The sequence below is a fragment of the Phalacrocorax aristotelis genome, chromosome 1 (assembly GCF_949628215.1).
Source record: "Phalacrocorax aristotelis chromosome 1, bGulAri2.1, whole genome shotgun sequence".
Classification (NCBI taxonomy): Eukaryota; Metazoa; Chordata; class Aves; order Suliformes; family Phalacrocoracidae; genus Phalacrocorax; species Phalacrocorax aristotelis.
In genome coordinates this window covers 15784842-15801865 of record NC_134276.1, presented here as the reverse complement: position 1 = coordinate 15801865, position 17024 = coordinate 15784842, and the positions used below count along the sequence as shown (strand labels likewise).

The window sequence follows — 17024 nt, the reverse complement described above, 5'->3', positions numbered from 1 at the left end:
TCATTACATATTTCACAATTCGTAAGTCAAAACTTGGAAATGAAAATAGTGTGTCTTTATTGATAGTCTGTCACAAATTACTGTAGAAACTCAGAATTAGCCAAAAATATATCTGCTACGTGGGAAGATCCTGAACATTGCAAGCATATCTGCAAAAAGTGGAAGCTTTCTTACAGGAGATAACAGACGTTCTGTTACCAGCTCTCACTGTAGTGCCATATGCAGCTGAAGTACTGTTTCACACAAACTGTACGAGGCTCAGTAGAGTCACTGTCTCTTCATTATTGCAAACACACAGAGCTGTATACATTAATGTTAAGCCTTCACTGACTTCAGTGGGACTCACTTTGTCTCTTAGGTGAGCTTGTACACAATGTTTGCAGGACTGGAGTTTATGACTACAGAAGCAGTGACAAGGGGGACGAGAACAGACATACTACAACAGGAATTCCAACAATTCAATGCATTCATCTTACTGAAGGAAATCAGTATCTTTACATACTATTGAATGTTAAAAACAAACAAAGATGTTTAAAGCACAAAGTATATATTTATACCAAATAAAACAACTGAAAAAGTATTACATAAAGAAAAATAATGTAACAGAACGTACTTAGGTACCTAACTTACAGTCATGCTCATATCTAAAAGTAACATTGGTAACTAATATATATAATTTTTGACAAGGGTGCATTTAAGAGTTCTCTAACATACAACATCCTAAATGTGGAGAGTATTTTTTCCAAGATACAGAAAACAAATTATTTTACACAGGCACACCTGTTAATTTGTATAAAAAAAACATGCTTGTAAGTGAAAAGGTCGCTTTAGTACTAATTTACCAGATGTGTGAAAGCTACGTAGTGTTAATCATGTTGAAATTGTCTCTTCTCCTTTGCATTGGTGAGCGCCAACACTGAATGGTATAATATTTGTTCCATATGGTTTACTGACACTGCAACCTGTTCCCAGGCAGGAGCCCTGCCCAGGTGTTGAACAGCACAGTACTGTACAGCCCCATCTGTCTGCATGTAGTGTATTTATAACTAAAAGCTATTACAATTATTACAATGATTTCTGTTTCAATATATACATCAGTATAAAATACTACCCAAAACACTTCCGCATTTCAAACAATTTTAACCACTTCATCAAACAATGCATTTGCTGAATTAAAAAAAAATTCCGAATGAATGTTGATTGCCAACAGTACAGCATCTCTACGGTATGTTTCCTAATAAATGAGAGAACGGAAATGTATTAAAATAAGTATCACAAAACAGAGTTAATGTTAGAGCAGTTCAAGGATTCCCAGTTTGTCAGTATCTACCCTAAGCAGTGCTACCCAAATACAGTATGAGCCATTTAGTGTTTCTACAATGAGAAGAAAACATTCAAATATTAAAGCTGTGACAAACACAAAAGCAAGGAAAGAATATTTGTTCTGTACTCGTCCCTGTTGTAGCAAGGTACAGCATGTCGGGAGTTCGCACTCAGTGCATCGTATGTGCTATGATACCAGGATACAACGGTGGAAGACAACTGAAATGGAATCAACTCTGCATTTCCTTGCTGTTGTGGTGTTATGTCAGACCATTCAAGTTATAACAACTTAGTGTCTTTTTTTTCCTGAAGGGAAGAAGCAAGAATTCATAACGAAATAATAAAAATGCTACTAAAATCCCTATCTTGGACACAATATACTGCTTTAGGAGCTACTGTGTCATTGCACAATATAAGTGGCCTATTAATCGCTGAATTATTGGTGTAGCAGAATATATTTGTCACTGTGGATGTGTTTTGAAAATTGGTATTTTAAAACCTGCCTGTATTCCATAACAAGCCACAATTTTGCGTATTTCAAACACTAATAGCCTTACATAGAGTAGTAAATGTACATTTATAGTGGCAAATTTCAAATCTCTGCCTCTGCTGCTTCAGTTTTTAAAATGAGACTTGGTTCAGAGTTTTCATTCTTTGTATTATCCTAAAACAGAATTCTTTCTGAAGCATTAAAACATCCAAATGATAATAATATGGGGTTTGTTTTGTTTTGCTGATTCATTCCTATCTTGAAAAATAATCAATGTCTTTAAAAAAAACACAAAACAAAAACACCCCAAAAAATCTCTGCCCAGGAGAAGTTCCTGCTAGCTGAGATTTTTTTTCAAAACCAAGTTTCATGCTTACAGTATCTTTATAGTCATGTTATACACCCTTGAAGGCTCATGTTGAGAATGGTGACAGGCCCTTAGAGAGGTGTTAACTGGTGACACTATTTTTCATCAGAAAAAACAAAAGCCCCACAAAACTTCATAGCTTATACTGAAAGTTTGATTCATGCTCATTTTGTTCATTTAAAAACACTCTTTGGAAACTGTGTCAACTCCTGCAACAACTTAGTGATACATCTTTTCTTGTTAAAATATAGATAATTCATATTCACCTCTACCCCATGCTAAGCTCTACTACTAATATACACTTCATTACCTGCTCATGTCACCATCTAACACGTATCTTTACATTCTTCTACATATAGTGTCCAGGGCTTATTTTTCACCAAACAGAATTTGGTAACGATTACACTTAGGAGTTTTTCTTGAGGATTTTCTTTTTTTTTTTGGTGTTCTAGCCTCTTCATTGCAACTTAGAGTGATACTAATAGTTCAGACTTTTTCCGTGCTAACTTACGAGAAACTTTTCATAAAATTTTTCCCATTAAGGCTTTTAAAATCTAAACTCGCTTAGATATCAAAACTGAAAATCAGAAGACAGATCAGATGCATCTGTAATTTTAAAATTGTTTCTGCTACTTTAAAATGCGTTTTAAAAATGTACATACAACACAGGATTCTGAATTTTACATTGCTGCAATCAGATTCTAATTCAAAGTCTTGCAAATAGACATGAAAAATAAGCCACTGGTCATGGGTTCTAATGATTACATTCAAAGCTAGCCTTTAAAAAAATAAAAAGTTACAGGCAAAACATACTGTTTTATGTACTCACTAGCTTATCAGGCTACAATAGGCATGTTTTAAGTATAAAAAAGCAGACAATTCAGATTTAAATAAGACTATGTGAAATCAGAAAAACCCTTAGATTTCACTATTTAAAAAAAAACACCTATAATTACTTCCCATTCTACAGCTACAGTTAAACCAACTAACAAAAATAATCAAACTATTTTTGACAAACAAAAGTTAGGCTAGAATATGTGGCAACAATCGAAGTTCATATATGTTTCTATGTAAAATGACTCATGATTTACTATAACATAAAATATGAACAAGAGCACTTTGTGACTAATAAAAGAGCTACTAGTAGAAACACTTAATGCCAAACAGTCTTCAGCCCTCCTTTAAGTCATATCTCCAAATCAGTATTGACTGCTTTTGACCAGATACATCATTTTTGGCTTGTCACCCCAGTATGTCATGTTTTACCACTTGCCACAGGCAGCAGGAGACAACTAGCTGAGCAAACTACAAGCAGTGACATGCAGAAATTAACTCTCAAATCTGAGTACTTAGATAAAATGATATGCAAGCGCACACTAGGACAAAAGGAATGGCATTCGTCATCCAAATAGGCTCATCATCCCTCCCCACCCCCCCCTTGAACAGTAGTTGCAACAGCAATAGAAAAAGATCAAGAAGATGTTGGTTCTTCAGAGTCAACTGTGGAAAAAAGTCAGCAATATATAACAGCAGCGATGGACAAGGAAGAGCAAAACGAAAGAATCTTGCTGAATATTTGTTCATTTACTTTTTCTGAACACAAGCCAAAGTGTGCCACACTGGCTTGTTCTGAACTTCAGATACAGATGTCCTATTCTCCTTAGATCCTTCACACATTTAGAATTCAGTCTCCCTGAGGCCCCTATAACCAAGTAAGAAAACTCTCTTTATCTAGCTTGGTGGCTGCCAAGACAGATTCCATGTCATTAAGGATGTCAGAGCTCAAAGCCTCATGCAGACTTGGCATCAGTTCTTCTCCTTCTATATTCATCCCATCTCCTTCCAGTGTCCCAAGGTCCACATTTGTCCCTGGAATGGCTTCAAGGTAGTCTGGAAAACGGTTCTGATGGGACGGTATGTTACTTTGGCTGATACTGTCACCTAGTTGTAACACAAAGCAAGATGAGTATTAAATATACTGGAAATTCCAAACCCACAACTTATCAGGACAACTGCTTAAAGGTTAATCGTGTATCTCTCGCATCATACAAGCAACATGATTCATAGAAATCCACCACAAAAACCAGTGACTTGACTGCATTTATTTTTTTATGCTTAAAGGAAAAAGACAACACTGATTCAAATATTGTTTTGGAGCCGTATTAGCAACACTGGATGAGGTACTAGTCTTAGCTCTGAACAAACAATATTACTTAAAAAGGCAAATGGACACAAAAATTCCATATAACAACAGGAGCAATACTATTTATGAGCAATCCCCCATTCTCCCAATAGGGTTGATTATAGCTACGTTTTTCACAAAGCTAACCATAATATTTCTGTTATAGAAATAGAAGAAGGTAGCACAACAATGCAAAAAGTATCACAGCTTCTCAGAGTTGCTTGTTTTTATTGCAAAGAAGCTGAGCATTTTATGGACAAAAGTATATTTGGAAAACATGCATTAAGGATGTACACAAAAACAAACCTGTATCCATCTCATCGACACTGTTCAGGAAGTCATCAGGGGTTCTGGGTACACTATAACTGCTCATGCTAAGTCCACTATCTGTGCTTTCATCTCTGGAGTGATACGTTCCACTGTAACAGAAGAAAGGGAGCAAAAAAATGAGGGTAGAGTACTGAAGAAATTCAAATCAATGCTTGTTTTTGAACCAATTCAAGGGCTTTGAAAACATTGCTGTCACGAGAAATGCTCTGTTCTAATAAAAAACTGAAGCCTTTGTGAGACACCTGGGATTTACTTTGTTCAGTCCTTTTCCAATTAAAACCATATTATTTCGATTCAGTTTAACTTGATGAGAGCACACTTAAGCAGCTTTAAAAAACTGCCTACCTGTGTTCTGCATAGTTTTAAACTCTTCACACCCATCCATGGTTAAAAACCATTAGAAGCATATCATAGATAGTCCCTAATGATGATGATTATTATCATCAATAATAAAATACTACTAATAATAATAATAATGACATACCCTTTCACTCTTCTACAAGGATTAAAAAAAGGTATTTTGAACTACTAATGTCCCCTCACTTAGTCAACCAGTGAACTGTATTTTTAGGTCACTACTGTTATAAATAGGAGCCATAGTTGGAACTCCTTTAGTGATTCTTCAATTGCTTCCCACTGTTGCATTACTACTAGTTCAGTCGTACTTGTCACGGGAAGAGCGCGCTCTAATATAAATCAAATACTGGTACAGAAGCCATCCTGTAAACAAACCCTGTTCAGAACCATCTTGTTGACAGAACAGTTAACAAAACAGTGATGGCATTCGCTTTCTTACTGCCAGTGGAACAAGCAAGACCAAGAAAGCTGCAGTAGGAAGTCTGGGGGGGTGGGGGGAGAGCAGGCCAGTGTATTGAGTAGCAAGGTTTTTGTGGCGGTAGGCTGTAGGGGTGGCCTCTGTGAGAAGAAACCAGGAGCTGTCCCCATGTCAGACACAGCTGGTTCCAGCTGGCTCCAAAATGGTCCTGCTGCCACCCAAAGCCGAGCGCATCTGTGACAGTGGTGGTACCTCTGTGATGAGGTATTTAAGAAAGGGTAACAATCCCCACTGTGCAGCAGCTGGGAGAGAGGAGTGAGAAAATTTGAGAGAAACAACTCTGCAGACACCAAGGTCAGTGAAGGAGGAGGGGAGGAGGTGCTCCAGGTGCCAAAGCAGAGGTTCCCCTGCAGCCCATGAAGATGACCATGGTGACACAGGTTGCCTCCCTGCAGCCCATGGAGGACTACAGTGGAGCAGATATCCACCTGCAGCCCATGGAGGACCCCATGTTGCAGCAGGTTAATGTGCCCTGAAGGAAGCTGTAGCCCGTGGAGAGCCCACACAGGAGTAGGTTCCTGGCAGGAGCCGTGACCTGAGTAAGCAGATGTAGAATTATACCATTACATCACCCTCACTGCAACTCCTAATATCCAAGCTTCACAAAATATTTTCAAAATCTCTATTTCTTCAGGTTGTGGTAGCATTCACTGAGAATCCTAACTGATTTTCCAGCTTAAATACTAATTTAAAGATCAACTTGAGTTACTGTTCAAATTAGCATTTGAAGACATACTTATCCTTCTCATAATGTGCTTATGAAATACATAGCGTATGCCTTTTTGTCAAGTATGAAGAACCAAACGTGATGGCTGAACAGCTATTCAACATCAGAGGCCAGTAGAATGCCATCAGCCATGAAAATATGTATGTTAGATTTTACAAAGACATCTTTGCCATACAAGAAAGAAACCTAATATTTCTTTATAATTAAATAATATTTTTTTTTAGATTGACTTAAAAATAGTATCACCACACATTTGGTAACAATCCTAGTAATTAAGCTACTTAAAACTTCTGTGAAAAAAGTGCTGGTTTACTTTGTGGTATAAAATACTGAAACCAGAACTGAGACTATGCTGAACTAAATCACTCTAGCTGAGAGGGCTTTTTGGCTACTGCTCTCACACTTGGAATGTCCAGCCCTTCTCTTCAAATTAATAAACATTTCCTCTTTCTTCAACAAGGATTTCTTCATTTAGTAGTCACATCACCCAAAATTACTGCAGGCACCTAAATTGCATTACCCAAAATAGAGTGGATGCTTCTTCAACTAATACTTGTTAAAATGCGTGTATACAAAAAAAAAATCCCAATTTAGGAGTTAAACAGAGAATTAGCGTCACTACCAATATACATCTAATAGACAAAAGTATATAAACAGCGTGGCAAACCAAATGGTGAAATAATCTAATAAAGTCTGCATTGCTGATGTCTCATTTAAATAACTAAAATATACCACAGTGACAGTAAGTACTGAAAACAGCAGGCAGAAGACTGACTATGTAAATGAAAACACTACTGTACATTTCTCAAATTGCTCCAATGTAGCAATTATTTTCTAAGTTTTTTTCATGTTCTGTTTATGCAGGCTGTAGAAAATAGTCAACTACCTAGACTCTGGATATCCAACTTTGGTACCTAAAGTCAGGAGGACTGTCTCACCAGGCACTTTATATATACATCCTATAAAGACAGAAAGTCTGAACTTTAACATAAGGGACATCAAAGAGATCTTTAGGGCAAAACTATTGGACTGCTACATCTGATTCAGAGATAGCAGCACATATCCACAAATGACCTTTTTAAAAATCCCTTTCCCTTACCCCTATGTGGGAATTAAGTGCAGTGATGTACATACAATTACCTAGACAGGGACGATGCTCAGACCAAAATGCAAATGAACATATTCTGAACAAAAGTGAGATACTGATTTTCAGTATTTTCTGTGGGGTAAGGGCTACAAAAAAAAGCCCAGTTAAACATATATGCAACTAGGCAAGTAGTATTCTTTTTGTACTTTACAGTAAATAGTCCTTGCTAATTATCAACCTGCCAAAAAATTACGAACACATGAATTTGCCCTTTCTATCTTTTTTCCTGTTTCTAATTAAAGATCCATCATTTTCTATTTCATGCATGTAGACACACAATGGATAAACTGCATTAGTCTACTGCCGTGGCAATTTGAAACCTGAAGATGCATTTCTTCAGGTCAGAAAACAGGTTTTTTAAGATGTCAGGATTCTACATCATTTAAGAACAAATTTCAAAATACACCTGGGCTCAATTCAAGCTAGTATGTTACATGAAGGCCATCATCTGTCTACGGAGGTTTCTCACAGGAAAGCAGGTCAACTTTAAGATTTCTTGTCCTTTTAATGCCTTGTGACAGGGCCCAAGTTAAGGACAGTTAAGGCTCACACCACATTCCAGGATATATTCCATGGAGGACAATCCCTCCCTCTAACAAAAAATTAAGTCTTCTAATCAGATTTGTTTGTGGAGGAGATAAGTCTTCTTGAAGGGCTTACCCAAAATTTGGAAACACCGCTTACTTCCTTAGGGAGTTTAACAACAAAACACCACTACTTTCTTCTCCATGTCCAAGGCTTTTTTTTTTTTTCTTACTTGGTTTTCTCCAATATATACAAAGCATTGGGTACCTTGAGACAGAATCTTTCCTCCCACTCTCACAGTAGCACACACAACACTAGCACAGATAACACTTCATGCAGTAGGAGGAAAAGCTTAAGAGCAACAGATGTTATTTACATAATGTAAACTATATGAATGACAACAGATTCCACTGGCAAGATGGAGGGTATGTTCTTGCACCATCTCCACTGAACTTCACTGAGAACTAGAGTGAGGATAGAATATACAAAATGACAGAGAAGAATGCCTGGAAAAGGCAGAAAATGAAACAAACTTAAGCTAAGCTGATGGAATATCAGTAGCTGGAAAAGCTACACACAATGACAGTACATCTTCAGGGATGAAGAGCCTGAGTATGAGATATCACGAGCATTAAGTTATTTAAAAGAATATGGGGAGGGATTTGTAATTGCAGCAAAGTTTACAAAGATTTTAACTGTTTTCAATATCTAAAATTACAACAGTTATTTAAGCTTGTCCTATTCCAAAATTATGCCAGTTCTAACATGGTGTGGACTTCTTACCTTACGAGCAGGTTTGAAACTGTATTTGTGGCAAAAACCATGGAAGACTAACATTGAAAGAATCAAGATGAATTTCATGGGGTTTTCCATGAATATAATAATGTACCATTAGAGAGAAGGACGAGTATGTTGTTAAACTTCACGAGCACTTACAGTAAGCATCCTACAGTTAGGCTAACATTTCAAAGGAATGTAGAAAAGTAGTGATGAACTCTGACAGAATACATCATTTCTCTCTTTTATGGTAGGGGATGCTGAGTTCATACCAGTTTAGAATGCTGACAAAATATAGTCCAAAAGAACAACAAAATTAACTACTCGATGCTGCTGAAATGTTAGTACGTTTTTACTCCACTAATTCAAAGTTTGTGCGGCTTGGAGATTTGAGTACTTTACCATTTTCATCTTTTCTTTCCAGCATGCTAAGGAAAAAAACAGATACAACTTATCTCAAGCTGCAGAAGTTGCTCAAAAGTTCTAATGGCTAGTATGAAGCATTTGCAATCTGTAATTAGAACAGTATTTCCAACAACACATTCCAAATCAGAGGGCTTAAGGAAAAAGATACATGAAAAAGACTAGCCTATGCTGCAAAATTCTAAATCTTGAATTGAAAGATCCGCTTCAAAATAATACAGCATTTAAAATGAAACATGCCACTATATGTAGACCTAACATTAACAGGGTAAAAATACTGCTTAATTAAATACCTGAAGTGGAGGGGAGGGGTGAATGGAGAAACCTTAAAATGAACCTCAAGGTGTAGTCCTAAATGTGCCTCACAGTTCATTTGATCTCACAGCAAGCTATTCACAAATTCTTCTGAGTCAGTAATTTGAAATGACTGTTAGTCAACAGATTATGCAGAGGCAAACATGTTATGACTTTGAATAAAAAACCTTCCTACAAGTCTGAACAGACTACTTCCTCCCACAGGAGACAGCTTTTAATCCTCAACTTTTACTAGACTTGCCATTTAAGGAAAGATTCATTTACAGCTGTGGCTTCTGGCACAGACAGATGTTCAAAATAAACTATTACACGTACCAAACAGAATTCTAAATCAATTTGTTCCCCTCTAGTAGCTGCTCCTACAAACCTGTTGAGAAAGGGATCAGAACTATTTGTAGTCATTGTTCTCAGTTCCTGAGACATTCCAGGAGATGACACGGGATTTTGAGATCCACCGTCTTGTTCCATTGTTGGAAGCTGGCTACGGAGAGCCAATTCCTAAAACAGGAGGAGGAAGAGAAAGAAAGATCACGTTAGGCATTTGAATGAACTTTTCAGATACACAAACACATGACATGATAGATAATTGATGCTTTTACTGTTTTCAGTTACAAGATTTAAATGAAATTAAGTTTCTGAAGACAAAGCAAAAATTTTCACTGGCTTCAATAATGAAAAGTTCCACCAGTCAAGCCCAGTATTATAGATATTTATATCAATATTAGATATTTATATAATTTACAGTGAAGTCTCCGTACATTTACACAAATCTTTCCTAGTTCACTTCAATGTCATTTTACTAAGTCTATTCTTAAGATCAAAAAAAGAACTGTAAACATTATCTGACCCCTAAGATATGTCTGTCTAACTCTGCTGACTAGTACTTTTCCCCCATTTCTTTTCAGTTCTGATTTAGTCCCTGGTTTCCTCTTTACCTTGCTTGTTTCACTCAGCAAAATTTAAAGTCTTTCCCTGCAAGTTCCATTCAATCCTCCTGTTTGAGGAATACATTTTAAAATTTCTGATTGATCAAATCAGTGATTTGTCCCATACATAAATCTTAAAGCTCTTCAAATCCCTAGCAATTTCTTAGTAAGACGCTGTACTTCTGAAGTAACAAACCTATATTACAGATATATTTTTACACATCTGACTGTGTACCAACTTGAATCAATCCATTGATAAAGCTTGTCATTACCATTTAATAAGTTTTAACACAAAATACACAAAATTAAAGGTGGGTGGAGATAAGCATCATTTTATGGAATTTCCAGTGGCCCCCCTCTCCCTTTTTAAAAGGTAATCTATGAATTACACATGTAAAAAATACAATAATTCTCTCCTAAAACACCATCAATGGCTCACCCAGTCTGTGCTTTGTTAATGTAGAGACTGGTAAAGAAATTGGCTGGCTATCTTGTTACCGTTAGTAGAATGTGGTTTCCAGGCTGTGCCTGGGATGCTAATCTCAAGCAAACCCAATCTTTCAGTCTTCACAATACTCAGTATTTCTCACTTGTAAAATGAGAGGCTTTCATCCATTCTCAATTATGAACCTAAGGACTAGTGTAGACTTTTAATATATAAAAATAACCTTTCTCCAATTCTTCAAAGTGATTTTTTTTAAAAAAAATAAGGTTATTTTCTTTTCCAGCAGATTATGCCAAATGTTGAATGCTTCCCTACCACCTGTTTTTCCTTCTTTTCTGATCTGCATATGCTTCACTCCCATTCCTGTGGGTTATTATTCTACATATCCCAAGTTTCACGTCTTGTACTAGAAGGTTTTCTCACTGCAGTTGATTAGACCTTTGCAGAAAGCGTACAAACATACCACTGTTTTTTGTGTTCGTCACACCCAATTGCCTCCTCCAAGTAAACCCAGTTTTCTGCTCACCACCACTTACTTGATCACTGCTCTAATAAATAGTAGTAATAGTGCTTCTCCCCATTTTCAGGTCACAGGATGGTAGGCACCTTTTAATAATTTCTATAAGCTTATCCATATGATTTTCATTTGCTAATGTAATAAAACCAAGTGCAAAGACTATATGGTAAGGTATTACTTCACAGCTAAGTTTACAGATTTCTACCAGTCACATTAGCCTTGATACAAAGAAGGTGGACTCAATCTATTTAACAAAACCGAAACAAAACAAAAAAGGGGGGTGGGGTGGTTCCTGGAATGCTTCCAAAATGGTGATCTGAAGAAGGCAGAAGGTTTAGAGCAGCCATCCCAGAAATGGCTCAAGAACCACTCGCTCACATCACAATCTTTATGCCCTTCCTCTGGAGATCAGAATTCTTCCAGATGTCACCTGAGCCTTCTCTTCTCTGAGATACTGCCTTTGTGCGATGTAGCTACTATTAATTAATTCTACCTTGCTATTTGTCCCGTGAAAAAAAAGAGGAAGGGAAATAAAAAAAAAATCCACTTGATTTTGCACCAATACTTCCAGAATATTTTCAGCCTTGGGTTCATAACTGGAATAGAGCACACCTTCCTTCCCCACTCTGATAGCAGAGCTGCCAAACTGCGTGCTCTGTTCTTACGTAGCTACAACTACCTGGCTGTGGCAAGAATGCTCTGTCCTTCCTCCTTTCTCTCTTCCTTTGATCTGTGAGTTGCGTTTTTATTTCCCTAGGCTGCAGTGCCCAACTAAGATGAAGCGAAGGGGCCAAAAGTGCCAGTAGCCTGAGGAAGAGGCTTAATGACACACCAGGGCCCCAAAGAGTAATGATGAAGCAAAACCAACACTGAGTCATTTCTGTATTTAAAAGCACTAAAGTGATGTATCTTATTGTGTTGTAGGCCTGGCCTTTCCAATCAGCACTGCCTCGTGATGCAATAGTTTGGGTGGGGGAAATCCTTATGGGTTCTCGTTTTCAAGAGCTACTGACAGCAGAAAAGAAAAAAAAATGACAATTTCCTCTGCTGTACCTTAAGAAAAAAAAAGTCAGTAAAAAGGAATAAGCTATTTGGAAAAATGGGAAAGTTACCTTTGTATATTCTAAATCCTTAGGAGGGTAGGTGATATTCAGGTTTCATTGATTTATAAACTTGCTAAAGTTCATAAATTTATGAACTTGCTAAAGCTCAGTTAAAGAAGAAAAATTACATTTCAGTGAAGGCCCAAATAAGAAGAAAAGTATTAAACCAGGAGAGAGAACTGTATTCTGCTTATTGTTAGGACGTAAAATGTAGTGAAATAGGTTTAATATTAATACTACTTTTATCCTTGTTTCAACAACAACAGTGCTAAAAGTGCAAAACTACAACTATTTTTAACTATTTGTAAGTAACATTAATGCTACCTATTCCGGAAGCAGAACTACAGCACTTCTCCCTAGAAAGAACGTTATTTCATTACTCATTCAAGTAATAAATTTATGTCAATCTGTGAGTCTGAAAGAGAACGGAATTACCAAAAAAGACAAGCTATTCAGAAACAAATACAGAGCCATTTTTAATCATTTCATAAGATATGCACAGTTTTCTACAAGCCCTAAAAAGTGTATTAAGACTATTTTTCCTAAAACGTGCAAGTAATGGAAACTAAAGTTGTGTTGCTTGAAGAATGACCCCTTTATTTCTTCTTCCTTATAAAACTTACTTTCAGTGAAAAAGTTATGTGTTTCCTATACTTACAAAAAATGTATGGGAGTGTACAAGCCTCTCCTAGCTCCAAAGACAGCAATGTGAACTCTAGGCTTTTAGTTCATGCTTTAAAATATATCCTTTATTAGAAGTATTTAAAGTCTGGAGGCAAAAATAAAACCATGACAAAATCCTGGCTTAGATTTCTATAACTTGATCTCATCCTATTTTTGTTACTATGTCAAACTTTTTTTAAGTACCTCTGGGAAAACAAAAGCTTAGCATTCCTATTGTTAACACAAAGCTGAATTTTGGTTATTGTACAAAAGACCAAAATGATCTGTCATCTCCTCAAGCAAAGTCATTTTAAAAATAAGGTCAGCATTGTGTAATTTATCTGACTGACCTTATCCATTTTGGTTTTTTATAATTGCATACAGATTAAGTTTTACATGAAGTTCCAGGTCATTTACACCATGTCCAAATTAACTTTAGAAAATTACTCTTTTCAGAGCATTTCTATTTTTATCTTCATCTCACTTTTGAGGAAAGTTAAGAGACTCCCTTGTGGAACTCACGTATCATATTCTTACTGTATTAAACATATGACATGCTACTCAACCTGAATTGATATAGCCTTATAATTGGGTCTTTTTTTGTAAATTTACTTTTAAATGGCCAATTGTAACATTTCTGCCTCAAAACACTGCTTAACTGTCAAATGATCCACAGGCTTCACTGGGTTGTGAGAGAAGTATTAGGAGAAAGAGAAGACCACAATACTTCGGGGCAGACTTTCAGCACCAGTTATTTCTTCAGACTAAGTATTTACATTCTTGTTGAGGGCCAAACTTACAGCATATGTACTAAAGAAACAGGGAAAACATGTGGACAGATGAAGGCAAAGGAATTCAGCAATGAGGAGTTGTGCAATCAGTGAAGAGTAAGGGGGAAACGTAAATCATTCAGTGTTGCAATCATGAACACCAGCAAAATTAAAGAGGTAATACTGATAGAGTGATAGGCAATTGTATTGTATACACTTGGCAAAGAACTCGATGCTACGTACTCTCTTCTGCATAAACATTCTCTGAACAAAAGCTTCTAAGCAACTCCATTGCAAGCACAGATAGGGCAGCATAAATTGGAATAGACATTTGTAAATACAGTCTGGCTTCTTGGCTGGTTTTGCAGTCTTTCACTGTGCCACTGCTTCACACTCCTCTTCCCATCGACCTGCCCATGGCTCCAGTACTGCACCTGCCCAGCCAGGGTGTCTCAGAGCTCCAGTAAGGCAGGTACGTGTCAGCAGGAGTCAGCAATCATGAAGGTCATGCAGAGCTGGATGGCCTCCCTCTACCAATTTTTGTTTGCTGCTAGCAAAAGCTGTTATTCACGGCCAGCTCGTACTCAGGTCAACATGACTCATATCTTCTGCTGACCAACTGCTTTAGCAGTACCTCTGTGATTAAGTTTTGCAACTGCAAGCAGCACCAGTGACTCCATGAAATCCATTCAGTGAGCTACAACTCATACACAGCCACAGAATGTGTCCCGAACCAATTAGGGGCATAAAAACCAGATAAAGGCAATGAATGGAGATCTGATTTACTCTGTAGACTTTTAGACAGGGTATTTATCCATAAAGATCTACATTCACAAGCAAGCAATAAAATTATTTTGTTAATCCGTAAAAGTTAGGTGCTGCAAGCAGAATCAGAGCTTCTGAATTTTCAAGTTACTCGTAATACTAGAGTATATGAGTAGAACATGAGAATTACATTTCCCACTTCAACCAATCAAGAGTGTAAAGCAAACTCCACAGCTTTTGTCACACAAACCAATACACAATGTTTCGCTTAGATCTATGGTTTTCAACAAGGAAGGAAGCCATACTATTTCAAAGCCAAAGAACATCTAAGGCACTTAGTTCCCAAGATGGCTGAACAAAAGCAATGTTGTTTTTGCAGTAAAACTAGCTGAATTCCACATTTTGTATATTTTGATGGCAGCCAACATACCCTTCCCCCGCAAATCTAGCCCTTTCAATAGCATTTGCCTATTTATGTCCAACCATGCTTGCAGTCCAACCATCTAGGCAGTCTTTAAAGTACTACCTTATTGTACTGCTCATCAGAAGTACAAGAGACTTAAATAATAATTCCCGATGCTGACAAAACTTTCCGTTTTAGAAGTAGACTTTTTTAGACAGGGCAGAGGAAGATGTGTGCCTTGATCTCTGTCACTGTGGGTCACAACCCAGGGGCAATTCCACAGTGACTTTTTACTGGTAGTTACAGAAGGCCTTTGACTGCATATTCTTACCCCTCCCTTCAGCTGGAACTAGCGTTTGTATGGCCATACACTAAGACAAGTCAGAAAAACAAGCCTAGTTGAAAAATAATTTTTCTGATAGGTCAGTTGTCTGATCTGTCTTGCAGTGTAGCCACACCAATGCTTCCACTACTAGATTATGAAAAAAACCCCAATGTTAAACACATCCTGCTCTGCTGCCTTAGTAAGGCAATCTCTGGTAGACAGCTGAGTTTTATGTCTTAAACTGCTGTAGTTCAGTTTGCCAGAGCATGTCTACCAGACCTCTCACTCAGAAGTCATTTTATTGAGAAGCAAATATTTTGCTTAAAAAATACCACACAACTCCGCAGCTGCAGTCTTCAGCCCCAGTTTCAGATGGCTCTAGACAGCTGATTAAGCCTTCTTCTGAATTAATTTCTAAAATGATGGCACTGCATAGGTATGCTGCCTTACCTGTAAGCCTTGTGGGTACTCTATAACAAAGCTCTGTGCAACTAATGCAGAGTAAATGACAGGTACTTAGATTATCTGAACTAACCTTTAGCTACCTAAAATAAAAGTGATTTCCTAGAAACAGGTGCCAATATAAGTAGGGGGAATCTGCTAAGATTTGTTGTTACATGCTGAATTTACTGCCACAGAATAAAGTCAGTTCATTAGTAACAAAGTTTTTTGGAAGGTGATCCAATGAATAACAACGGTTTGTTACCTAATGAAGTAAAACACTCCTGCTAACGATAACATATCAACAGTTCATTGATAATTGAGATAAATGTATACAATTGATTTCTGCCTACTTGGAATCGTCAAGTTACTTACGATATCAAACATGCTGCTCAGCTCCCTTATCTGTATGACAGTTCTCCAGTAACATTTTGTTACTGACTTTGGCAAGTAAGAAATCAGTAAAAATTTCTGTTCATTGTACAAAAGAAACATCTAACAGAACACTCGAAACCATGAAGGACAAAGCAAACCTTACTAATAAAAAGAGCTACCAAGTGAATAAAACACACCAAAAGGAGGGATACAATATCTACTTCCAATAAAATGAGAAGATTCAGGTATTACTTGTGACTATTGTTTTAAAAAAGTTAAATCGGAAGCAAAATTTTTAAATGGGAAAAACACTTTGTTCAAAAGACTTTTCACTGTGCCTTAGCCAGCCCTCCTCAAAACTTTTCTTAGAGTAAGACATATCACAGACCATTTTCTCTATCAAATATCAAGCAATAAGGCAAATTAAAACCAAGGGACACAACTCAGCTATGAATCTGCTGCGACTTGTTATTTTCTTCCTCAATCTTGTAAATGTAATTTTCAAAAATGTTTCTGAATACCAGTGGTCATATCTTCACTGGTCAGAAAAGCCAAAAAAGACTGGCATCAGTATGTCATATCTGTTAAAAAAAACACCCAAACCAACAAAAACCCCACAAAAAGCAACAAAAACCCAACACCACTCCCCCAGAATCAACACCCTTGATGCACTCAGGTCAAGTCATTTATCTGAAGCTGACCTAGATTAAAAACACGTGGAGGGGTGGGAAACAAGAGATTCAAGGGACAACACTTCAGGATTCACTAACGAAACATACTAACAAAAATAACTATTGCCCATCATTTCCACTAAGATTTGAACATAAGTATATCTTGTTATTTAAAGACA

General features: G+C 37.0%; 1 protein-coding gene across 8 annotated transcripts in view; it reads right to left on the bottom strand.

Annotated features, from left to right (window-relative positions):
* Positions 1-530: 530 nt before the first annotated feature.
* Positions 531-17024, bottom strand: part of YAP1 (Yes1 associated transcriptional regulator) — a 90448-nt gene continuing 73954 nt past the window's right edge. For all 8 annotated transcript variants that reach the window (XM_075081919.1, XM_075081885.1, XM_075081880.1 and 5 more), the window contains 3 exons: positions 9809-9939; positions 4669-4781; positions 531-4121 (listed from right to left, as the gene is read on the bottom strand). In XM_075081919.1, the coding sequence (XP_074938020.1) occupies positions 3883-4121; positions 4669-4781; positions 9809-9939 (483 nt within the window). In that variant the 3' untranslated portion in view covers positions 531-3882. The remainder of the gene's footprint in view (positions 4122-4668; positions 4782-9808; positions 9940-17024) is intronic.